At 42.6% G+C, this 25,000-nt stretch overlaps 5 protein-coding genes across 5 annotated transcripts in view; 1 reads left to right on the top strand and 4 right to left on the bottom strand.

Annotated features, from left to right (window-relative positions):
* The window catches only part of LOC134194686 (uncharacterized), an 18,192-nt gene extending 16,508 nt beyond the window's left edge, over positions 1–1,684 (bottom strand). Inside the window, exons 1-2 of the mRNA XM_062663628.1 lie at positions 1,497–1,684; positions 148–1,294 (exon numbers count right to left, since the gene is read on the bottom strand). Of these exons, the coding sequence (XP_062519612.1) occupies positions 148–1,294; positions 1,497–1,655 (1,306 nt within the window). The 5' untranslated portion in view covers positions 1,656–1,684. The remainder of the gene's footprint in view (positions 1–147; positions 1,295–1,496) is intronic.
* A 673-nt stretch (positions 1,685–2,357) lies between these two features.
* On the top strand, positions 2,358–8,365 carry LOC134195145 (neurexin-3-like). The gene is made up of 4 exons (XM_062664156.1): positions 2,358–2,383; positions 2,447–3,142; positions 4,258–5,469; positions 6,259–8,365. Exons 2-4 carry the CDS (start codon positions 2,470–2,472, stop codon positions 8,064–8,066), a joined length of 3,693 nt encoding a protein of 1,230 aa, XP_062520140.1. The 5' UTR covers positions 2,358–2,383; positions 2,447–2,469; the 3' UTR covers positions 8,067–8,365.
* LOC134195146 (eukaryotic translation initiation factor 4B-like) lies at positions 8,212–14,485 on the bottom strand. Its single transcript, XM_062664157.1, has 13 exons — positions 14,430–14,485; positions 14,235–14,372; positions 13,953–14,173; positions 13,645–13,816; positions 11,420–11,552; positions 11,289–11,327; positions 11,072–11,110; positions 10,660–10,695; positions 10,387–10,431; positions 10,286–10,330; positions 9,955–10,043; positions 8,944–9,551; positions 8,212–8,534 (listed from the first exon to the last, which is right to left on the bottom strand). Exons 1-13 carry the CDS (start codon positions 14,440–14,442, stop codon positions 8,439–8,441), a joined length of 1,674 nt encoding a protein of 557 aa, XP_062520141.1. The 5' UTR covers positions 14,443–14,485; the 3' UTR covers positions 8,212–8,438.
* Positions 14,486–14,492: 7 nt separating this feature from the next.
* On the bottom strand, positions 14,493–20,540 carry LOC134194685 (uncharacterized). The gene is made up of 3 exons (XM_062663627.1): positions 19,556–20,540; positions 15,343–17,547; positions 14,493–15,269 (listed from the first exon to the last, which is right to left on the bottom strand). The coding sequence occupies exons 1-3, from the start codon at positions 20,538–20,540 to the stop codon at positions 14,593–14,595; spliced, it is 3,867 nt and encodes a 1,288-aa protein (XP_062519611.1). The 3' UTR covers positions 14,493–14,592.
* An 89-nt stretch (positions 20,541–20,629) lies between these two features.
* Positions 20,630–25,000, bottom strand: part of LOC134194707 (alkyldihydroxyacetonephosphate synthase, peroxisomal-like) — an 11,454-nt gene continuing 7,083 nt past the window's right edge. Inside the window, exons 10-20 of the mRNA XM_062663652.1 lie at positions 24,414–24,650; positions 24,298–24,349; positions 24,119–24,192; positions 23,979–24,041; positions 23,873–23,922; positions 22,511–22,580; positions 22,391–22,452; positions 22,241–22,330; positions 21,237–21,336; positions 21,121–21,178; positions 20,630–21,010 (exon numbers count right to left, since the gene is read on the bottom strand). Coding sequence (XP_062519636.1) covers positions 20,868–21,010; positions 21,121–21,178; positions 21,237–21,336; positions 22,241–22,330; positions 22,391–22,452; positions 22,511–22,580; positions 23,873–23,922; positions 23,979–24,041; positions 24,119–24,192; positions 24,298–24,349; positions 24,414–24,650 — 999 coding nt within the window. The 3' untranslated portion in view covers positions 20,630–20,867. The remainder of the gene's footprint in view (positions 21,011–21,120; positions 21,179–21,236; positions 21,337–22,240; positions 22,331–22,390; positions 22,453–22,510; positions 22,581–23,872; positions 23,923–23,978; positions 24,042–24,118; positions 24,193–24,297; positions 24,350–24,413; positions 24,651–25,000) is intronic.

Raw genomic sequence — 25,000 nt, 5'->3', positions numbered from 1 at the left:
AATTTAAAATTATATAATAAATTAATTCAAAATTATAATTAAATTAATAAAAATATAATTAAATTAATTTAAAAATATAATTAAATTATTTAAAAATATAATTAAAAATTAATTTAAAAATAAATTTAATTAATTTTAATTTCTTACCCAGCCAAGCAAAAACGCCTTTGTAAAGTTGTCTGACTGTTACATCTCTTGTCTGTGATGCTTGCTGTGGAGACCTCGCCTCTCCTCTTGCAGTACTCAGCAACACACGTTGCAACGACTCGAAACTAACTTCCAATAAATCGGCAACAATCTTTGCTTCCTCACTGCAAGTCAATACATCCGCCTCACTCGATCTCTTGTCTTCCTCCTTCCAAGCTTTTACCATTTTCTTCGCACCCTTCACAGCTACCGCTGATCTCTGCTGTCCAAGTGAAGCGACCAACAAGCCACTCGACACAATAGAATCCACACAATAATTTTTCAAAGATTTTTGTACTTCGGACGGCAGCCGGAATAATTTCAATTCCAATTTTTTGTCTCGCTTTTCTCCAGTCAAGTTTTCAGTTTTGAATTTGATATCGCCGAGCTGAATGAGTGCACCTAATACTGAAAAAAGTTTTTCAAGCTGTTGACTTGATATTTCTAACGTTTGAAACGCCGCTCTCATTCTTGCATAATTTCTAACTGCGTCGCTGTCGACAGCCACACGATCGCCTAGAAATCTATGATTCGTGACTTCGTCTTTGTTGATTCCCATCCGGGTCAACAGATCACGTGACAAACCGGCTACCATGTAGGAAAACACGTGAAAATTATGTCTGTCGTTGCACGTGACGCGTGCGCAGTCGAGACAGAAATGAGAAATGCGCGCTGACGTCATAACTCCCGAGTCACGTGATATACCCAACTCAGTGCCACGCCCACATCGAGTTGAATTCTTGTTTTCCGCCGTTCTGGCGTTTCCGAAAGCTTCGAGTACAACGCCACTTCGCAGTAAGACGTTAGATAAATCTTTCTGTTTGCTCTTGAGCTCGTCGCCCCTAGCAACGACGACTGACGAGTCGAAAATATACTTTAGTATATACTTGCACGTCTCTGTCTTTCCAGATCCGCTGTTTCCACTCACAAGTATGGTCTGATCACTTGAAGTGGCCAGAAGGGAAGAAATCGCCTTGTTTGATGTGGAAAAGACGTGGGGCTTGTTGGTGTACACGCTGGCGCGTTGTTGCAAACGTAATTCGTCCGATCCATACAACGGAAGCGGTTTGAACGGATTGAAAGCGACGAGGATACGCCCAGAGAACGTCTGAAAGAAATCCAAACATGGCGGTGTTTACTAGATATCCCGTATGTTTAACTTCAAACATGGCGGTATTTACTGGATTGGATATCCCGTATATTTAACTAGTTATTATCACGTGACTAGGCGTGGCTACTACAGTTAGACAGTTAGACGTACCGCATACATGCAACATTGAACACAGAAGCCACTTAGTATAATTACTTACATAAATATCATTCTGTTGGTATCTTAATTTGAGCTCCTGCAGCAGACCCTTATCGGTCAGCTCTCCGCAATGAGCGAGATCACGCACATCAGAGACATCCGTTTCTTCTCTAGATTTTTCTACATTTGCAGCTCCTGTGTCTACATCTGAGGCATCCATTAGAGTAGGGCTGCACCGATGCAAGCGGTCACACGCACTCTCGCACCACGTGATCAAACGTGACGTCACGATTTAAGAACGACATGCAAACGTGAGAAGAGTTGGTATCCGATCCGACAAAATGACGACGTCACGTTCACTAGACGGCGTGGCGTTATATTCATTCGCAATATGTCTTTGTTTTTTCTACGACAATAGACGATAGAGAAGGCGCGTTTTATTAAGGGGGCGTTCCCTCTAGGGCAAAGCTGATTGGCCTAGACGCCACAAAGTATCAACACGATCCGTTTGTTTCCGGTTGAGTCTCTCCCCGTTTTTCGAGCAGAACGTGTCATCGCACAGCCAAGACGACGGGTTTTACGGTTAGTCATCTATCACGCGAGTTACTGAGCGTCGGTAGGCGTTCACACGGCGTCTAGCGACCGAACCGCGCACCCCACGCTTCATATTTCTCATCCTAAACGCTCGTTGATTGCAGCAATGTATGAATTAGGTCTTCTCGACGCGATAGCGACGAATAACCGACGTGTACGCGTCGTAATTTGTCTAGAAATGGACAGTTTGCTTGCACTGCCACGCCCTCGCGACACCTCAGAGCGACTATTTCACTAAAGTGCGAAATTGCTGTGCCGAGAGGCGGTCGTAGGCGCTCGATAAGCAGCGAGACGACAGCAGACGCACTTGTTAACGTAAAAACGCATTTAGAACGTCGAAAACGCGACGGGCGAGTGAGTAGGGCGGCGTTTCTGTGTGTTGTGTGTGTGTGTGTGTGACATGTTGTGTGTCATCAGATCATGTCGATGATGAATTCTCGATGAAGTGGACGGTTGGTCGTTGGTGTGCTCTCTTCACCTGTATTTCCTTCGTCGGTGGAGTGACGCTCGTCGACGAGACGTCGTATTTGTTGTATCAGAGCGACGGAGCGAGTGCGCGCTCGATGAGTCTGCATGTGCGGACCTTCGTGTCTGATTGTTTGCTCACCTACTGGGACTCGAACATCGCGTCGTCGGATTACCTCGTCTTGCGTATCGTTAGAGGAGTGATTAATCTAGAGATTAGCAGTGGGTCCGAGCCGGTGGAGATTCGTTCCGATGTGAGAGTGAGCGATAATGTGTGGCATGCTGTCATGGTGAGCATAGACTCAACCGTTGCTATGCTGACGGTCGATGGCAACGTCGTTTCAATGAATTTCTCATCGCCGTTAAGACTCTCTAGCTCTGTTTACGCGGGGGGAATGATAGCGCCGTCGCATACGGCGTATTCTCTGCCCACAGTTGGCGCGTTGCCGCAATTCATCGGCTGTTTGGATGGAATTAAGATTTCAGGCGTGGGCGTGACCTTGGTGTCATCTCATGGGATTGTGTCTGGATGTGCTGATGTGTGTGAGAGTAATCCGTGTAGGAATGGAGGAGTGTGCATCAATTTTTATTCGCACTTCACCTGTCAGTGTCTCTCGACGAAATTCGGAGGAAGTCTGTGTGAACAGAGTGAGTGACGATGACAATGAATGATGACAATGAATTCGTAGAGATGTAGAGTACTCTAGTGGTATGTCTGAATGGATGTATTGCTAGACAGACAGACAACGAGGGAGGCAAGCCAGCAGATAGACCAAAGGAGGGACAAACAGAGAGACAGACAGACAGACACGTGTTTGTTTGTCATTCTAGCTTGTTGCATGTGGTATGTCACTGGTTCTCGGTATTGTGCGTGTGTATGTATTGGATCCACTTGCAATATAATGTTACCAGAGCATTAGTTAGGGAAACAGACCTGAAGCTATGGATGCCAAAAATAATAGACAAACAAGGGAAGCCAAAGGTAGGATGATGGAGTGGTTGCAGTTGGAAAGATGAGGAGCTGACAGACAGACAGACAGACAACAGATGAATATGCAGACTGAAATTTTAAAATAACATACAAGCAGACAGACAGACAGACTGAACACTAAGCAAATGGATAGACACAAATGGACAGACAAGAGACAGACACAATTGGACAGACAAGAGACAGACACAAATGGACAAACAACAGACAGACACAAATGGACACACAACAGACAGACACAAAAATGGACAGACAAGAGACACAAATGGACAGAGAACAGACAGACTCAAAAATGGACAGACAACAGACAGACACAAAAATGGACAAACAACAGGCAGACACAAATGGACAGACAACAGACAGACACAGATGGACAGACAACAGAAAACACAAATGGACAGACAACAGAGACACGAGACACAAATGAACATACAACAGACAGACACAAATGGATAGACAAGAGACAGACACAAATGGATAGACAAGAGACAGACACAAATGGACAGACAAGAGATAGACACAAATGGACAGACAAGAGACAGACACAAATGGACAAACAACAGACAGACACAAATGGACAGACAAGAGACAGACAAAGAACGAACAACAGACACACAGACAGTCAGACATACAGAGAGACAGAAAGATGAGGCAACTGCGTGTACAAACGACCCACAACATTTGCATTCACATTGTTGTCTTTCAAGCAAAATAATCAGTCCAACACACCGTCCATCGCTTGCACACACGCGTGACCTCGTGTTTACTCTTACAGAGTCGCCGCCCGTCTCATTCCAAGGAGTCGAATACATCCACTACGACGCCCAATACAGCCCTCTCCCCATCCAGCCGTTTGACCTCCAACTCATACTCAGAACTACATGGCAAGACGGCCTCATCGTCGCCGCCCTGTCGTCACAATCCACCCACATAACCCTCACACTCAACGACGGCAAACTCGTCTTCCTGTACGTTGTCGATAACAACATTGTAGCACAACTCAACAGCACGTACGTCGCCGACAACGTTAAACACAACGTACGCGTCTACCGGAGTACGAACAGTGTGAATATCGCGATCGACAGCGTGACCGTCTCGACGCAAACACTGCCACCCATGACGTCCCTCCTCGTCGTCAACCGTGATGTGTTCATCGGCGGTGCAATGCTCCTGTTGTTGAGCCGCCCGTCGTCATCACACGGATTCATCGGCTGCCTCCAACAAGTCACAGTGAATGGCATCGATATGACGGCTTTAGTATCATCCGGTAGTCACTCGATTTCCTCAGTCGGTCACTTCAATTTTTGGTGTCCGTACGAACACATCGTGTCCGTCAATATTCCCGATGAGGATTCCAGCTTAGTGCTCACCGACTGGCACAACGACACGTTACTGCTGTCGTTCGACGTTCGGACTCTTCAATTTCATTCGGTGCTTCTCTACAGTGCGACACGATATCAGACTCAGTCGTTTGAGGCACGGATATCGAACGGGCACCTCCAGGTGACGATGCACGACGAATCGGAGTCTGAGATTGTGATCGTTGTGATTCCGATCGACGACGGTCGATGGCACTGTGTCCGTATCTCGCATCATGCATCGACGTTAGTCGTCAAGGTTGACAACAAGACTCAGTTGAAAGACAGTGCTGTGGCTGGGAAAGTGTTGTCGGCTCTTCGGGTGTCTCCCTTGTTTGTTGGGAGCCGTCAGGCTGTTGTTGGTGCGGCCGTTCCTGCTCAGCAGCATCGTGGATTTTCTGGGTATCGAGGGTGTGTTCGGAACTTGAAGACGAATGGTCGTAATGTCGATGTGTTTGGGTTGGTGGAGAGATCGGGTGTGAGAGGGAGAGTGTTTTTCGGAGACTGCGAGGATGGGAATGATTGCGGGGTGAATCGGTGTCGAAACGGTGGGCGATGTTTGAGGCGGTACGACCGATTCGAGTGCAACTGTACTGCAACGGGATATACAGGAACATTGTGTCAACAAGGTGTGTGTGTGCGTGTGTGTGTGTACGTCCATCCATCCGTGTGTCTGTTTGTCTGTCTGTCCATCCATCCATCCATCCGTCCGTGTGTGTGTGTGTGTGTCCATCCATCCGTGTGTCTGTCTGTCCATCCATCCATCCATCCATCCGTGTGTGTGTGTCCGTCCATCCGTTTGTCTGTCTGTTTGTCTGTCCATCCATCTCTGTGTGTGTGTCTGTCTGTCTGTCTGTCTGTCTGTCCATCCATCCATCCTTGTGTGTGTGTGTGTGTGTGTGTGTGTGTGTGTGTGTGTGTGTGTGTGTGTGTGTGTGTGTGTTTACTTCAGGACGTAAATTAATCTCCTACATAACCTGAAACCTTCCACCTACTCATTGGGTGTCAGTCACACTACCAAGTGACCATCTTACAGCCCTTGGGGTATGTTGTTACTCGACACTGGGTTGGTCTCAACACCATACTGTTATGTTGTCATAACACACTATTTATGGCATCAGAAATCGAGGCGTTTGTTTGCATGAAAGCCACAAAAAGTCAACATTATGAATGAGCTCACCCTAAGAGACACCTGCCTGTTGCTTCTGGGGTTTCTATTTGTACTCTAGCTGTGGTGTGTAAGTCCACCTGTTCGTCATTATTCCTGCTACGTTTCATTGTCGGTTGATCTGTCTGTCTATGTGTCTGTCCAGTGTGTACTACTTGGGTTGGAGATCTACGAGTTACAACTGCCAGTTGTCTCTTGTCAACGTGTCATGCACACACACGCACGTACTGACTCTTTCCATCTCGTTTAGCTATTCCCAGTGACTCGATCTCGTTGCTTAAGTCTTCGTCATCTCTTCACTCGTCTCTTCCGTCGTCATCCGGAGATACCGACGATTCCATCAGCGCGTCATTCGAATTCAGGACGACAACACCAAAGGGTCAACTCATCAGCTTCACACATTCGTTGTCGTCACGTCCATACATAACGCTGTTTATGTTGAGTCATGATGTCATCTCATTGATATTAGCCAACAGTGGAAAAACCTTTCAGCTCTTTCTCGAAGTCCCGTCGGGTATCACCGACGGCAGATGGCATTTTGTACAAATTGGAATCGACTCGGAGAGAATGGGCCTGTCTGTAGACGTCAGTACGCAAGTCAAGTATTTCTCATCGGAGTTACAAGTGGCGATGCCACAGTGGGTGTTCATTGGTCGATCGGTTTCTCGTCATGTTGAGCAACCGACCAGCAGTATTAAGGGTTGTGTACGAGACTTGACGTTTGGGCTAAACAAAGTGGATCTAAACCGTGCCATCGCCGTATCATTATCATCACACGATGTACAGACCGGCTGTGTTGGGTCGTGTAGCTCGCTGCCTTGCCTTCACGGCGGACGATGCATAGAGGGATGGGGATCATACACATGTGACTGCAGCAGCACGTCATACACTGGCCGGTTATGTGAATCTGCTCAACCAAGCGTCGCCCTCCAGACGGACAGCTCTGTGACAATCGTCTTCCCACCGACATACGAACCATCTTCGTTCGCTGACAACATAAAGTTTGGGTTTCAAGCCGCAAGGGTGGACACGTCCGGCACGTTGCTCTTCGTCCACAGCTCCACAACAAACCAATACGTTCTCGTCCAGGTGATCCCCGGATATTTCATCACAATTCTCAGACTCAAGAACGGAGAGGGCGTCGTCACGATTCCCGGGAATTTCACGGATGGAACTGAGCATGTGGTTGATATCAACCGACACGGTGCTAAGATAACGATCGAAATAAGTGGGAAAGGCACTCATTTTCAAGAGCTACAAGGCAGTTTTTCGTTGTTCGAATACGTTGATGGTTTAGTTATCGGAGGAATCCAGCGGGTGGTCTCCATGTCGAACGTCACCGCCAGCATCTCGTTCCAAGGCTGCATTTGGGGCTTGAATTACAACGGTCTACAACCGATGCAGTGGCTTCGCACAGACACGTCCCTCCAGTACGACGGCTTTTCATTCCAACTCAAAAATGTCGTGATCAATACATGCGGAGCCATGCCCATCCCAACCACGCCCCCTCCTATGACGTCATCACGCCATCAATCGGGTGTCACGACAGACGAAACTATGCAACCGTCTGAAATATTGGGACCCCAATCGGGATCATCCGGGACATCAATGATTATCATAATCATCGGAACGGCGTGTGGTGTGGTCATCACTCTCGTTCTCGTCGCCGTCGTCGCCTACAAATGCGTCCAACGACGCACAAACGACTCATACGAGAGCAACGAGAACCGTACGGTCTCACTCAGTCATTACAAGGAGACCGACCTACCGGACGTCACACCGTATGACGTCGAAGGGACATACGCGGAACGCACGTCACCCGACAACCGAGCTGTTCTCAACGGAGGCAACCACTACGCACATGATCATAGACACCGACGAAGCTGGAACTCCGAAGCTCCGACGTCTGATCCTCACGCAGTAGATGGCAACCATCACCATGGCGGTGACCATCACCATGGAAACACCGATGATAACCAAGTCGCCGTGTCATCGGCACGACGACTAAATAGCATGCGGGTTAACCCACAGTCGGGACAGCAAGAGTGGTTTCTATGACCGTCGGACGTGTTGGGGGTTTGTGTTCATTCATATTTAGTTACGAAATATTTTGCTAACACGACGAGAGAGAGAGACTAAATGTCGATGATATACGACTGACATGTGGACCAAGTTCTATTGGTTGTGAGATACACATGTGGTGTATATTGTTAATATTAATTAGGTATTTATATTGTTGATGTGCACGTGTGGTTGTGTAAACGTAAACGTGTCGTTTATCTGGAGAGACAACATAGATTTCTTTACGAATCAATAAACTTCAGAAACAATACAATCCAGTGTATTTGTGGGGGGGGAGTACCGGTTGTACATATAATCACAGAAACAACATGATGACTATGAGGTATGACCATGACCAACCATGAAGGTTTATTGTGACTTGTCGGGTGATTGGTCAGCATCTGCTAGTTGATCGTCGTCGTCATCAACACAAAGAGCTGAAAATTTGCTTGGCATGCTAAACTCCTATGAAAACAATTTTGGAGGTGAGGAATCGTATTGCCACTATACAGAATGAGTGTTAGACATGCAGCTCTCAATACATTAGACTTTATATTGAAGGGATGCATCTCACACTACGCTAGACTATTGTAATGAAGGGATGCATCTCACAATACATTAGACTATTGTATTGGAGAGATGCATCTCACAATACACTAGACTATTGTATTGGAGGGATGCATCTCATAATACACTAGACTATTGTATTGGAGGGATGCATCTCACAATACAATAGACTATGGTTTTGAAGGGATGCATCTCTTAACTAAGCTGGTACAACAACAACATCACCATCTGTATTTGTCTATGACAGGAAAAGTGTGGCAACCCTGAATGTGTAGCAATGCATCATGCAACACACAAGTTGTCTCACCTGTTGTGGCTCTTCATATCCTTTCCCGTCCTTCTCCCCACTCACACCTTGTCTCTCTCCTGCAGGCCTCTCATCCTTTTGTTCTTCTCTTCTGTCGTCACGCCTCTCATCTCGTCTGTCGCCTCGTGTGTCGTCTCTTCTTCCATCATCTCTGCCTCTACCTCGTCTTCCTCTGTCTCTTTCTCTGTCCCTTTCACTCCTCCATGCTGGTCCTAATCCTCTCCCTTCCGGTCTTCTCTTTCCTTTGTCTCCGTCTTTCCTTTCATCTCCTTCCAGTTTTGCCTCTTCCTTTTGCCTCAGTCGTTCTTCAATCTCCCTTTCTCTCACTGCTGTATCGACAGGTTTTGCGGCTCCAAAGACTGATGTCTGTTTCTTTGTCTTATCCTCTTCTTCCTGCTTCTTTCTTTCTTCCTCTTGTGGCTTCTTCCGTTCTTCTTCATGACGCAAACGTTCCTCAATCTGTCTTTCCTTTGCTGCCGTGTCAACAGGCTTGGCAGAGCCAAAGATTGATGCTTGGTTAGGAGATGACAAAGATGGAGAAACGTCAGTACCTTCATTGGATACTGAACGAGGCATCAGCTGTAGACGGGGACGTTCACGTGGAGCTTCTAAACAACAAGTAAACAAACAACATGTAAACAACAGGTAAACAACATGCAATCAACATGTACACAACGTGTAAAGCTGTACACATAAAATTTAACTTTACTACATAAAGGGTCCCCCTACAAGGACCCAACTCTTCTCCCAGGAAAGCTCGTCTTATTTACCCAAATATTGGTAATTCAATCAACACGAGGTCAACCCTTCATTTTAAAAAGTTACTTCAATGTAGTTTAATCAACATAAAATGCACAGAAACGGTCTGTACAAGTCTGTGTATGCAGGACAATGAGTTCCATGAAGCAATGCTAGATAAGACTAGAGCAGTTTGCTTGCCATGCCCACTTTGCTGCTTTCGGTCTTCAAAATCAAACCATAATCATCATTATTGTTGTCGTCTGGTCTCACCTTTTCTCTCAAATCGATCACCAGATGTCGTTCTGTCACGTTCGTCATCTCGTCTCCAAGATCTCCTACCATCATCTCTGTTGTAATCTCTACACAGAATAACAACAACACATACCAATTAGAGAGACACACAATAGACAGACAGACAGACAGACAGACAGACAGACAAACATACAGACAAACATACATACAGACAGACAGACAAACAGACAGACAGACAGACAACATAACGACACAACGGGAAACACAAAAACCATACAATTAACCAGTAGAAAAGACAACACCATACAACATCAGCATCAACTTTGCACAAACACTGCAGAGTTCCCACCTTCCGTCTCTGTCTCCTCTGTCATAACCCTCACCAGACCCATAACTAAACACACAACAAAAACATCAAATAGACAAAAAACTTGATGACAAAACATTCACCGTCTGTCTCTTCCTCTGCCATATCCATCGCCATCTTCTTGGTACCTAAAAGCAACAAATTTGTAAGTGCATATCATAAGTAACAATAGAGATAGATGTTGTTGTTTGTTGTTATTGTATGTTTGTTTGTTGTAACTTGTTGTTGTTTGTTGTTGTTGTTAGTTTGTTGTTGTTTGTTTGTTGTTGTGTTTGTTTGTTATTGTTTGTTTGTTGCTGTTTGTTGTTGCTTCAACTGCATGCAATGGCATGTTAGAAGTGATGACTTGTAATTACCTTCTGTCTCGTCCCCCATAGTCGTCTGATTCATGTCTGAAAGAGAAACAAAGAGATAAAATGCAGCAGAAAGTGTGAATAGCACGAAATGCACACACGACAGTAAAACACACCAAAACGTTCATTTATCCATCAACCAGTCTTTCTGTGTGTCTGTCCATTTGTCTGTCTGTGTGTCTGTCCGTCTGTCTGTCTGTCCATCTGCCTGCCTGTCTGTCCATCTGTACGTCTGCCTGCCTGTCTGTCTGTCTATCCATCTGTCCGTCTGCCTGTGTCTGTCTGTCTGTCCATCTGTCAGTCTGCCTTCTGTCTATCCATTTGTCTGTCTGTCTGTTCATCTGTCCATCTGTCTGTCTGTGTGTCCCATCCATCTGTCAATCTCTCGCCACGTTACTTCTCTAAACAACCCTACCGTCGTTCCCTTCCTCTTCCATAATCATCGAAATCATATCTACACACAAGACACAACAACAGACGTCAACAACACTAACATCTACCCCAAATGCTGCAAACTGCATATACCATATCAATCACGCCCACACTTACATACTTAGTTAATTAATAATATTTATCAAGTGCATTCATAATTATTAACAATGAAAACTAAATAACTGCAGCAGCCATCCCACCTTCTATCTCTTCCTCGTCCGTACTCGTCTCCGTCATACCTGCAAACATCAGATCACTTCTCACCTTGTTTGTTGGTTATGGTTGTGTGTTGGGTGTTCAGTTGATGTGTTGCATGTGGTGGGTGACTCACCGTCTGTCTCTTCCTCGTTGGTAATCGTCTCCCGAGTCGCCTCTGCGTAAACGTCGTGTGTCAGGGGGTGGGTCCTCGCCACGTCGCCACTCACCAGATGAATAATCTGCTCTGTCACTACGATCACGATCACCTGAAATGATATCACAAACAAATGATGTTGGCAAATACAACTGTAAAGACCTAAGTGTTTGCTTAATTGACTGTGTGTGTGTGTGTGTGTGTGTGTGTGTGTGTGTGTGTGTGTGTGTGTGTGTGTGTGTGTGTGTGTGTGTGTGTGAAAGTTCTCTCACTGAACCCTCCAAGAGGGTACCCCACAGGACGTTGTATTTCTGGTAGTTGCCTTGCCCAGGGGAGGAAATACATGCTAACTTCAACCTTCGGCAAGTTGAAGATGGTGAGAAGCTAGGGTGCGCTAGCCTAGCAAGCTGGTCACTTAAATCATCTGTTGCTACTAAACGCAGAATAGAACGCGTTCCTCCGCGTGTGGACAAAAGTAGGGGTGGCACTGGGGAAAGAGCCAGTGACGCCAGGAATAGAACTGGGCTCCAAAGATTGAGAGGCAACCCGGCAATCAAGGGGCTGTGCTTGCGGGAAGGGGTTATTGAGGGCTCTCTGACTGCCCTAATAACACAGTTTGTAGTCGGACTGCTATCCAATCTGCTTCTGGTACCACAATAACATGGTCTGGTCATTCCATGAGATGTCCTATTCTGGATTGCTCTAGTGTATTGTCATCAGTAAATTCCATGAGGAACCATGTAAAGAAATTTCATCATATATGCAATATAATGGTACAGAATAGTTGCAAGTCAAGTTTAAATTGATGCTTGTATAAGCAAAGCAAGTAAAGTTTTTGGTTCCTGGAAGAAAAGAGCATTTACCAACAGGCAGTTTTCAATCTCCACAAAGATGAAAATTTTTCGTGCTTTGGTGAGACCTGTTTTGCTATATGGATGTGAGACTTGGTCCGTTACACAACCAAACTTGCAACGCTTAAATACATTCGACATGCAGTGCATTTGATCGATTCTTGGTGTGTCAAGATGGAATAAAATCAAGAATTCAGACAATTTAGAACGAGCGTGTGAAGACCCTATTGCTATGACAATACAGAAACAACGATTGCAATGGCTGGGCCATCTGCTACGCATGAGTGACAATCGTCCCCAAAAACAACTACTTCACAGCAGACTTAGTAATGCAACAAGACCAATGCATGGGTCTAAACAGAGATGGATAGATGTTGTCACAAGAGACCTCAGATCATTCCATATCAGTCTTCGTGATGCTGATGATCGTGCTGCTTGGAGAAGCGCTATTACGCTGCGTTGCCAAAACCCATAGTGGGTATGGTGGAATCAAGGTCAAGGTGTGTGTGTGTGTGTGCCTCTGTCACACATCACAAACTCAGATCTTCGTCGGCTATGGGGTGACATCGGCCTTCCCTCGGATGTTCTTCGCAAGCGTCATCGTCTTCAGTGGCTAGAACACATTGCACACATGCCCCAGACCGTCTTCCTCAAAACTTCTGTTTGGCTGACTGCTGCAAACTAGACCTGCACATGGTCCTTGTTTACAGTGGAAGGATCGTGTGAATGATGATCTGCAAAGGCTGCGAGTAGGCAACTGGTTTGGGCTAGTGCAAGATCAGAAAGCACGGCGGAAGGTGTGCACTACACTTCCAGTCTCAGTGGTTTCACATCCATCAAGCATCACTTGCTATCAAGCTCACCTCAAATGCTTTGCGACTCACCAGCTTCCTGGATGAACGGCCTGGTGCACGACAATGCTCGGTATGCCAGAAATGGTAAGATTGCAAGAGGTTTAGCTGTACACAAGTGTGTACCTGTTGATCAGCCACAACTCAAGCAGTGTCGTCAGAACCAGCAAACTGATATTGACACCTCAACTGAGCATCCAGCTTTGACTAGCATGGCTTGCTGCTAGTTCCACTGTGGACAATGCTTGCACTGCTTCAAGTCCAGACCTTGTTGTAGACATGACAACTGTCATCGTGGGCACCACATATCTGTCAACAGGAGCTCTTTCCAGCATGTACATAATGACTGCAATCGACGGTTTTGTTGGCCTCAAGACTCCCTCTTCAATGAGGGCAGCGTGACCAGATAAACTAGCAGCTGTACACATGGCATTGTGTGTGTGTGTGTGTGTGTGTGTGTGTGTGTGTGTGTGTGTGTGTGTGTGTGTGTACGTGTGTGTACCTCCTCCTTGAGTTGAACCTGCAATATCCACTCGTACTTTCCTGCTCTTCAGTAACTGATTATTGAGTGAAAGAGCTTCAACCAAAGCTGCCACATTCTCAAACTCAGCGTACCCAAACCCCTTCAGTCTCCCAGAAACATCTTTTGGCAGCCGAACAGATTTCACAGCCAACTGTAAATTAAAGTAAATTGTATTAGAAGGATGTCACAATACACTAGACTATTGTATTGGAGGGATGCATCTCACAATACACTAGACTATTGTATTGGAGAGATGCATCTCACAATAACCCAATTCTTTTTCTCACTTTTTCTTTCTCAAAGAACATTTCAATATCAGAATTCTCACAATCATACGGCAAATTGCCAATAAACGCAGTAAACGGCGGTTCCTTCGGTAATCGATTCATATCCAGCGCGGCCTGTTCTCGTGCCGCGCGAGGCGCAGTGGGCAACATGCTCCGGTCCATTGCTGCCTGATGGCGCGTCGAACGTGAGTCAGCCGCATCCGACCACGGATTACTCGACACTGACACATCACACAGCATCGAGACAGAGCTCAAACAATAGAGTATAGATTTATCTATTACAATCCGGGTTGATATCTTCGCTTTCTTCGGCCCAATTCGACGTATGAGAGGTTGAAAATGAGACAAACGCTCCCGACGGTTCCTCGCCTAGGAACTCGTTGAGAGCGACGGTTTTTCCCTTTTTCTTTTTCTTCTTGCCTGGTGTGAATAAACTTGAGATGCGTGCTGATATAAGAAAAATAGAATTGGACTTACCCTCAGTGGCCATGTCCACGTGCTGAGATAACACGCATGCGCTCTATAACAACATGATACAAATACCCGGATAACAATAAGCCTCGCCTGTCGGTCCTTCGTGTGCAACTGATATTTAATTAGAATACATAAATTTCTGTAAATATAATAAAATAAAATTCAGTCAGTGTGGAGTATCAAGCTCCAATACTCTCCTCACTATTCCACCTACTCCAGCTTTATCACAAGCAGACAACAACTGACCAACTGTAGCTTGTCTGTTATCATTTGTCCAAGCTGACAAAACTTTACGTACTTTTTCTTTTAATGTGTACAGAGGTCGATCAAATTCAGTCAGCATTGCTTGTGAAACTCCAAGGTATATACCAATTTCATGCCAACGCTCTGAACCACTTTCGACTACTTTCTCTATGATGAGTGGAGTGACCATCTCAGAGTCAGCTCGACTTGTCTCACCATGTGCAGCTGTCTCTTTAGATTTTGCTAATCCAGATGCTGCATCGGGTGACATGACATCACTCAAATGCCGTTGTGGTGAAGATGGAATGTCAGCAACCAGTAGAGCATCATACAATTCACATACCTTCAATTCATTCTTTCTTGATTTTTGCCACTCACTCAATATACGAGATGCTGCTACTGGTGCAAAACTAGGGTTGGAATCCTTTTCATACAGCTCCGACACTGTAGACTGGTCAGTACCAATAATACTTGTTAGTTTAAGCCACCACTTTCCTATATCTGCTGCTATCTGTTCAAGCTTCCTTTGACTCACTAAATCACCACTTGCTGGTGAAACAACTTGAAACAGAGGAATACCTTCCTTTACACTTGGACACACTAAATAAATACAAAACACAAATAACACACATTTTATGTTTCATGTCAGACAGTATTTGTATTAGCTGTTTACCTTGTTTCATTACTTCCACGTGTTCTGACATCTCACCAGTGAAACTTCCAGCTATGGTTTCTACTGCAAATGATCCCCACTTTTCATTTAGAATGACATGTCTATGTTGATTGGGAAGAGAACTTATACTTGTGGTCGTCAAACTCTCACTGCAGATGGATCGATCAAAAAGAACACCAGGAACAGACTGCAGAAGATCCTCCACATCTGACACACAACGCAGAAGAACATGCCACAATCTGCCAACACTGTGATGTGACTTGACTACTCTAGCACTGAGACGTAGAAAGCCAGGGGAAGTATTCTTGCTGCAACTAAACAGCAAACTCATCGCACCATAACACATCAGCAGTCCACTGCTCCAGTGACGAATATAATTAGGATGATGACGATGACAACGAGCAGACAGTCGTTCAAACAAACCCAAAGGACAATCATATGCAAATGAATAGTCGACCACAACTTGCATCACTCCATATGCTACATCTGCACACCAACGTTGACTCACATCATCTGGTTCCTTATCATTGAGTAACCATGGCAACAACAAGCCAACATTATGTTGTTTTAGCTTGCAAATCAGTTCTTTGTACCTGCTTGCCTGATCTGCTTGCTGACTTTCTCCTCTCATTTGATTATATGAATCTGATGTCGTGCTGATGGTGTCTATGTCTATAGATGAATCTGATGTCGTGCTGATGGTGTCTATGTCTATAGATGAATCTGATGTGGTGCTGATGGTGTCTATGTCTATAGATGAATCTGATGTCGTGCTGATGGTGTCTGTAGACATTGAGACAGTTGATGTAATCGCGTGTCTACCAAGAGTGTCTGCCAGTTCCTGAACTACAACATCTGATGAGCCAGTCAGATAAGCAAAATCAAGAGCAAGAAAAAGCTTAATAAACACATCCAAATGACAATCTGCAGTAAGGTGGAACTCACTCCACAATGCTAGCAGCATAGACACCCTCGCAATGCCGTTACAAACAAGGTCAGACTTCATTTCTTCAAACTGTTTGGGACCTATGTCTGCTCCAATAAAGCGATAGTCATATTCTAAAAGATGATGATCGTGTCTGAAAACAGCCTTCAGTACATTGACCACAAATGATGGAACAGGAAATAGAACTTGTGATAAAGTCTTTTGATACGAGTAATACAGAATGCTTCCAACCCGGTTCAGGTAGATTAGTAGCTCAAGACACATTTCTTCTGTCAGGCCGTGCTCTGTACACACTTGCATTGCATAAGAGACATCTGTAATGGGGACAGACGTGTGAGGTTGTGCTATAACCAACTTGTCTTCTACAGTCACCCATGATGATGGCAACTCTGTGTGCAGTGAAGGCAGTAAACGTTCATCTACACACAATTGTCTTAAACGATCCTTTAGACTGACCACTCCTTCAAGTGTGGCTGCACTAGTCAGTATTACCTTTTCTTCAACAGTTATTTGTTGAGATTTAAGAAATTGAAGATGTTCCGACACGTATTTGTTTTCACGAGAATCACTGGCTGCAATGGTTGCTGCCATTCTCTTGATCTGAACTTGTCTGATCTCCAGGAATTGACGTAGACGAGTGTGTAGATGTTCATTCCACTTTCTACTCATTTCTTCTCTTGACATGTTGGCCATCAGATCGACTTTACTGACCACAACAGCAACGTGAGCTCTGCTGTTTCTCTCGTACAAAATTTGAAGGAAATCTCCAATATAGCAACGAAAACATTGAGCAGTAAACTGGTACAAACTGCCGTCAACAACAATCAGTGCCAACGAATTGTCACTAACCATAAGCTGGTTGGTGAGCATGTATGCTTTATGCCCACCACAATCAAGCAATTTGCATTCTATTTTATCATCCAGCTTCATGGTTGTTTCTTCCACACCTACAGTTCTCTCATCGAGTTCTGCCAGAAATGGGTTACCACTCTCCAGTGCTTCAACGAGGCTTGTTTTTCCTGCCTTTGTAATTCCCATCACTAGAATCTTTATTCTGCCACGTCGTACTCCACCATCCCTTTTCAGCTCATCCAAATATTTTCTTATAAAAGTGATGCCTCGTTCACACACTTCAATGGGAGGAGACACTAGTGGACATCCTTCCACAACCAATTTCTGAAGTTTAGGGCTAAAGACAAAATTCCTGGGAAGATGAGTGACAGGAGTTCCTGACAAGTTAACTTCCTCAATTTTGACTTCTACAAACAAATATTGCAACAATGTTATAAAAATAAAAGAATTGAATAAAAAACACATTCAGATATTAAAGATAAAACTAAACAATTTTAATTGATAAAAGATATCAATGTAATAGTGTGCGTGCCATGGTGGAGAGATGCAATATCAGCAGATCTCAAAAGTTTACAAATTAATCAAACAGACTAGCTGGTATACATTGACACAAGATAGAAGCAAATGAAAAATCTTGTAGATGATTGGCTATCAAATTAGAACAGAGACCAACACAAGAATACAAAAGACCATGCTTTGCATCTAACAACAACTTTACATGTATGCCTTCCATAGGCAGGGAGACCTTGTACGTCACACTCAGTTCTGTAATGTGGCAATAATGCCATTTTGACAACCACATATTTTCTTATCTCTTCTGGCGTTTGTCCATATTGTTGTAGACACCGTTATCCTTAGTGTATAGTACTAGTGAATGGCTCTCAAGGTCATATCAAGGTGTGTGTGTGTGTGTGTGTGTGTGTGTGTGTGTGTGTGTGTGTGTGTGTGTGTGTTCACGTGCATGTGTGTGTGCATGTGTGTGTGTGTGTGTGTGTGTGTGTGTGTGTATGTGTGTGTGTGTGTGTGTGTGTGTGTGTTCACGTGCATGTGTGTGTGCATGTGTGTGTGTGTGTGTGTGTGTGTGTGTGTGTGTGTGTGTGTGTGTATGTGTGTGTGTGTGTGTGTGTGTGTGTGTGTGTGTGTGTGCATGTCTGTGTGTGCATGCGTGTGTGTGTGTGTGTGTGTGTGTGTGTGTGTGTGTGTGTGTGTGTGTGTTCATGTGTGTGTGTTTGTGTGTGCATGCGTGCATGTGTGTGTGTGTGTGTGTGTGTGTGTGTGCGCGCGCGCGTGTGTGTGTGTGTGTGTGTGTGTGTGTGTGTGTGTGTGTGTGTGTGTGTGTGTGTGTGTGTGGTGCTATAGCTCAGTTGGTTAGAGAGTCATCCAATAGTGTGCACATCCAGGACCCATCAGCATTGCAAGTTCAAGTCACAGTGATGGCAAGCTATGGCATAATTTCCTTGAGCAAAACTCACACACAATTGCCTCTCTTGACTCAGGAGTATACACGAGTCCTCAAGTCGTACGTACACATACGTTTACAGTGGCATTACTATGCCCTAGCACTTGTGCAGCTCAGGTAATGAGTACCTGGTCATTGACTGCGATAAACAAGACATCTGGCTTGGCAAAATAACATCCTGTAGCATATGGGTACTTGTGGGCCTTGGTGTCCAGTCCCAAAGCTGCGCCATAACGGGTGTTCTAGCCAAGCTCCAAGTGGATTGTCAGCGCTGGTCCAGAGACTCCACATAGCTCCACGTTCTGAGTAACGAGGAAGCTATCGTTGAAATAGATGGCCTCAACATTTGTCCATCTATTGTGTGTGTGAGTGTACATGACAAACACCTGACCCACCTCATTGGCCAGTAAGTAAAAGACCTCAGTCAGCAATCAAATAAATAAATGAAAATCAAACAAACAATTACAAACCTACTAGCCAATCTACTGCCTGCTAATCAACCTAATTACTTGATGATCATGTTACACTAAAAAGCGAAAAATATTAAATCCATTCTAACATGTACAACAAACAACTGTCTCCTCAATAGAGACAAATACCAAGTAACAACAACATATTTCCTTAATGCTCATCTTCACAAATAAATGACACTTCAATACACATGCTGGCCACATCACTTGACATTTTGCACCAAACCTATTGCTAGTTAGAACATCATGCAAACATTACGAGAGAAGGCACATCGACAACCTACTAAAGCTTACACACATTGAATACAACTACATCATACTGCTTAGTAACAAACAGACTGGACATGATTGATAGAGATAAGCAATGTGTTTGGCACTTGAAAATGAACAAAAATGTAATGATGAGTGTCATTTAAGGAAATAGTGTATGACGTAATTAGTCGTATCTCTCTAGTTATGACACTCACAAGTAATACTACTATTTACCTGTATTGGGTATACTTGATATACCACTATTCCATAAACTCAATATCTTCACGTTCAGTCCATTCCATATATTGTTAGGAAGACACAATAATCTATTGTTATTAGAAAGATTCAGCCTAGAGGAAATGTTAGGTGACATCAACTCCCACTGTATCTTTTCTAAATCACAGCCAGATAAATTCAATCTTTGTAAATGCTTCCACTGCAAACATGAAAATGTGGGAAATACTCCTAGGTTGTTGTCTTCCAAATACAGCTTCTCTAAATGATGGAGGTCACTCATTCCTGATGGTAGCTGCTGTATGTTACAGAAATTCAAATCCAACTCTTTCAACTTGGTGAGACCTGCTAATGTAAATGTGTGGAGATTGTAGTTGCATGACAAATACAGCTTTTCTAAATCATTCAAGACTGTTAACTTTCGTATCGTTCCTGTGTTGTTACATTCGAAAGACTGCAGATCGTTGCTTGATAAATCCAATCTCCGCAGTTTCACATTGTTGCAGATCACAGACAAAGTCGCTTGTGTCAAACCACATTGCGCCATTTTCACTTCCACAAGAGTACTGGGCAGTTGACATGACATTAGCTCATCAAACAGCAATGGGAATGCAGAGTTACCACACACAGACAAAACCTTAAGACATGGAAGATCACAAACAACAGTAGGGACCTCCTGCAGACCGAAACCTGCTGGTATAGGTACACTATCACCCACGTCGTACTGACTTGTAACCAAATAAATCTCTTCCAGTTCCCTCAGTTTGCCAATAGTTTTGGGTATAGAGTGTATGTTGTCTATACAAAGTCTCAATACCTTCAGGTTCCTCATTTCACAAACTTCCTCGGGAAATCGAGACAATCGTGCAAATTGAAGATCAAACTCCAGCTTGTTGTCTTTGTTAACCTTCGGTATGAACACCTCCCGCTGTCCGGTTTCCCACTCAACGGCTTCAACTTGTAGCAGAGTCTCGTCCATCGCCATGCTACGATATCACGTGACTGTAGGGCAACGCCTAACGAAGGTATTTCGGTCACGTGCTAACGGTGTGACGTCCTTCATTAGTTAATTACCACATGTTAAACATGGTAAAACTTCAGTCTCAATTTGAGTGCTAATTTGGTTGTGTTACTCAATAAACAATAACAAAGATTATATGAGACTTAAGCCATTCCAATTGATATCAATATTTTTATCACTGATATCAATTTATATCAATGGCCACAAAACAATTGTCATCACGTGACCTTGTCAACATCACATCGAATGCATTATTATATATGAGAGTAACACAAACAACTGAGTTAATAATTAATATTTGTCACTGATGTGTGATATCAAGTTGTTTGACCCAAATATATTCTGAGGGTCAGTCTGTTGTTTAACGGCTCTCAACATTTCGACTGCCGGCTCTGACACTGTTTCACTCAACCATTGTTTACGAACTTTACCAACTGAAACAAATAAAAGTAAACTTATAGTTCACACACACACACACACACACACACACACACACACACACACACACACACACACACACACACACACACACACAACATGCCACCTCCGTGATGATGTGATATGCTGCCTCCACTTGACAAGATCTCCTCTCTTGCAGCGTGCTATACAGCCAAACAAACAAACATCACTAAAAGCAACCACTGCAATTGATATCAATACTTCAAGTTCCTGGTGCACACGAACCGGATCCGACAATCCATGATAGTTAAACAGCATATAAAAGTAAATGCAAGCACCAGCATCGTATGTCTGCGTTACTCTGTACACACACAAACAATACAATGTTACACACATAAATGACGTCACTCTATACAAAAATTATTAACTAATTTTTATTAATTAATTAATTACTAAATAATGAAAAAATAAATTACAAACCAGACTGATCTGGTTAAACATGACATATAATAAATTAAGTAATAATTGTTATTTTTATTAATTAATTTAATTATTTAAAAATAAATATTTAAATTATTATTTAATAAATAAAATAATAGCACAGTATGTCTGTTACTCTGTACATACACATGAATAATGTCTATATAACACATGAATATCGCCCTCTATACAAAAATTATTAATTAATTTTTATTAATTATTTAGTTATCAAATAATTAAAATATAAATTAGTACATATTAAATTAATTATTTATTACTTATTACTATTAATTAATTTAATTATTTAAAAATAAATATTTAAATGTCATACTATAATCTAATATATTAAATTTATTTTATTAATAATTTATTTATTAAACAATAAATATTTAAACTATTGAAATTATTTATCAAAAAATATTTAATTATTATTAATAAATTAATTATTAAATTTATTATCTATTAATATTAATAATTTAATTAATTAACAATAATTATTGAAATTAAATAAATTATTTATTTATTACTTATTACTGTTAATTAATTTAATTATTTAAAGATAAATCTTTAAATGTCATGCTATAGTCTAATATAATAAATTTATTTTTATTATTAATTTAATTATCAAACAATAAATATTTAAATTAATAAAATTTATTTTATCAAAAATATTTAATTAATAAATTTATTAATTTATTAAATTAATTAATTATATCAGCATCCAATACAAGAAGTTGTGTTTACAATTTTCAATTGGATGAATGACACTGTTCAGCTCAACATACCTGTAACTGACAAACGGTAGATGAATAAGCTGATAACGTTGCGATTCGTGTTGAATACGATCCTTCACATTACGACACGTATCCACCACTCTACATCATTGATATCAATTTTCTAATCACAACACACAATCGGCCTGTTTGTTGATCTACCTGTCCCAAGGCACTGATGTCTCAAACGACTCGGCTAAGACCGAATATTCAAGTCCGATATCCTGGTATACGTATGGGTGAGAAAGACCGAAGTGGTATAGATGGTCTTATGTTACTCACTCGTAGATAGGCTATTGACATTGTCAGCATGTAGCCTCTCTCGCCGTTTTCTTCTCCGGCAGGTAAGCCACTGTATATACGCAGAAAGACAAATGCTATAATGTGTTTACTGTGTAAAAGTATAAATAATTATGTCATTAATATTAATTAATTAATTATTGTGTATTAATAATTAAACGTATTTAACATGCAAACAGACAGACAAAGAAACAGACAGACAAACAAACAGACAAACAAACAAACAGACAGACAAACAAACAGACAGGCAAACAAACTGACATACAGACATTACTACAGACAGACAAACAAACAGACAAGCAGACTGACAAGCAGACTGACAGGCAGACAACAAGCAAACAAATGGACAGACAGACAGACAAACAGACAGACAGACAGACAGACAGACAGACAGACAGACAGACAGACAGACAACATGCAGACAAACAGACAGACAGACAAGCAGACAGACAAACAGACAAACAAACAGACTGACACACAGACAAACAGACAGACAAACAGACAGGCAGACAGACAAACAAATACACAGGCAGACAGACCGACAACAAAAAACAAACAGACAGAAGAGAAGAAGAAATTGAAATACAAGGGTCAGAGGCTTCCAGATGGTGAGCAAGTTATCTTGAAGCCGCTTGTACTCGAACATTTCGGTAGATGGGGCGAGGAGGGGGGAAAATTTCTTCAGTCACTCGCTTTGCGTTCAGACAGATAGACAACAAACAGACAGGCAAACAAACAGACAGACAGACAGACAGACAGACAAACAAACAAACAGACAAACAAACAGACAGACAAACAGACAGACAGACAGACAAACAAACAAACAGACAGACAGACAAACAAACAAACAGACAGACAGACAAACAAACAAACAAACAGACAAACAAACGGACAGGCAAACAGACAGACAGACAGACAGACAAACAAACAAACAAACAGACAGACAAACAGACAGGCAAACAGACAGGCAAACAAACAAACAAACAACATACAGACAAAAAGGCAGACAGACAGACAGACAACAAACAGACAGACAGACAAACAGACAGACAGACAAACAGACAAACAAACAGACAAACAAACAGACAGACAAACAAACAAACAGACAGACAAAACTAACAGACAGACAGACAGACAAAATACAGACAAACAGACAGACAACATACAAACAAACAAACTGACAAACAGACAGACAAAAATAGATGACCAAACAATTAATCAAACTAACATACATATGGTATCAACAACACAAAACACACATCTAACTGATTCGTCGACTACTCAAACTCATCATCACATAGATCTCTAACAGTACACAACATCGACTTCACGTCACTCACTCACCCAAATTTAGCAGCAATGTTATACACACGATACTCTTGACTCGCAACATCCTACAATCAACAAACACTCAGCAAACAAACGAAAGACCACCCTATCAACGACACACCTCTCGTGCTCCTTCAAACACCAAAGTAGCAACACACAACTTCTCGGGATCAAATCTCTTGAACTAAGACAAACACAAATGATTGAAAACACACAAACAATCGGCAGATAGACGTACAGACATTAATGTTTTCTCTATACTTTTGTAACGTAAAATGTTTTCAGTCTGTCCTTGATGGAAGTGAAGAATGATGGTGACGGCTTTAGAACTTGACCTAATGAGAAATCGTGTGTTATGTACTCCAGTCCAGCTCGTATCGTAATCCCAACACACAAACATACAAACAACAAATGGAGTTAATATCAAAATGGTGACTCACTGAATTGGAATTGCTCGTTGTCGACCAATCGAATGGATGCAGGAGCACAATGCTATCACATGACCATACCATTATGTTAAGACGTAGTAACGGTATTACCATCATGACGTCATCACCTGACGTGCCACTTCTCTCATGCAACCGACTCCACTCTCGAAATCTGGAAACACCAACGATCCGTATCTCTTCACTTCGGGCAGCGGCCGGATCTTGAGAGTTGCCTCTGTGATGATGCCGAGTGTGCCTTCCGAGCCCATGATAAAGTGATGAATGTCTGGACCAGATGAGATACGAGGAACTTGACAGGCACGTTCGATGACACCACGAGAAGTGACCATCTTCACTCCAACAAGCTGCAAAACAATAAACTGTAAGAAATTGTGTATATTTTAATTATAGAAAATGTGTTGGTATCACAAAATTTATTAGAATGATCATGAAATATGCAACCACACAAACTGACAAACACACAGACAGTCGTGTACAGTGACAAACAGACATACAAATACGTAAACAACAATAAATAAACAACAACAAATAAAAAACAACAAATAAACAACAAAAATAAACAACAACAAATAAACAACAAATAAACAACAACAAATAAACATCAACAAATAAACAACAGCAAATAAACAACAACAAATAAACAACAACAAATAAACAACAAATAAACAATAACAACAAAAAATAAACAACAACA

Source organism: Corticium candelabrum, chromosome 19, assembly GCF_963422355.1.
Source record: "Corticium candelabrum chromosome 19, ooCorCand1.1, whole genome shotgun sequence".
In the NCBI taxonomy this organism is placed as follows: domain Eukaryota; kingdom Metazoa; phylum Porifera; class Homoscleromorpha; order Homosclerophorida; family Plakinidae; genus Corticium; species Corticium candelabrum.
This window is presented reverse-complemented; position numbering and strand designations above follow the sequence as displayed.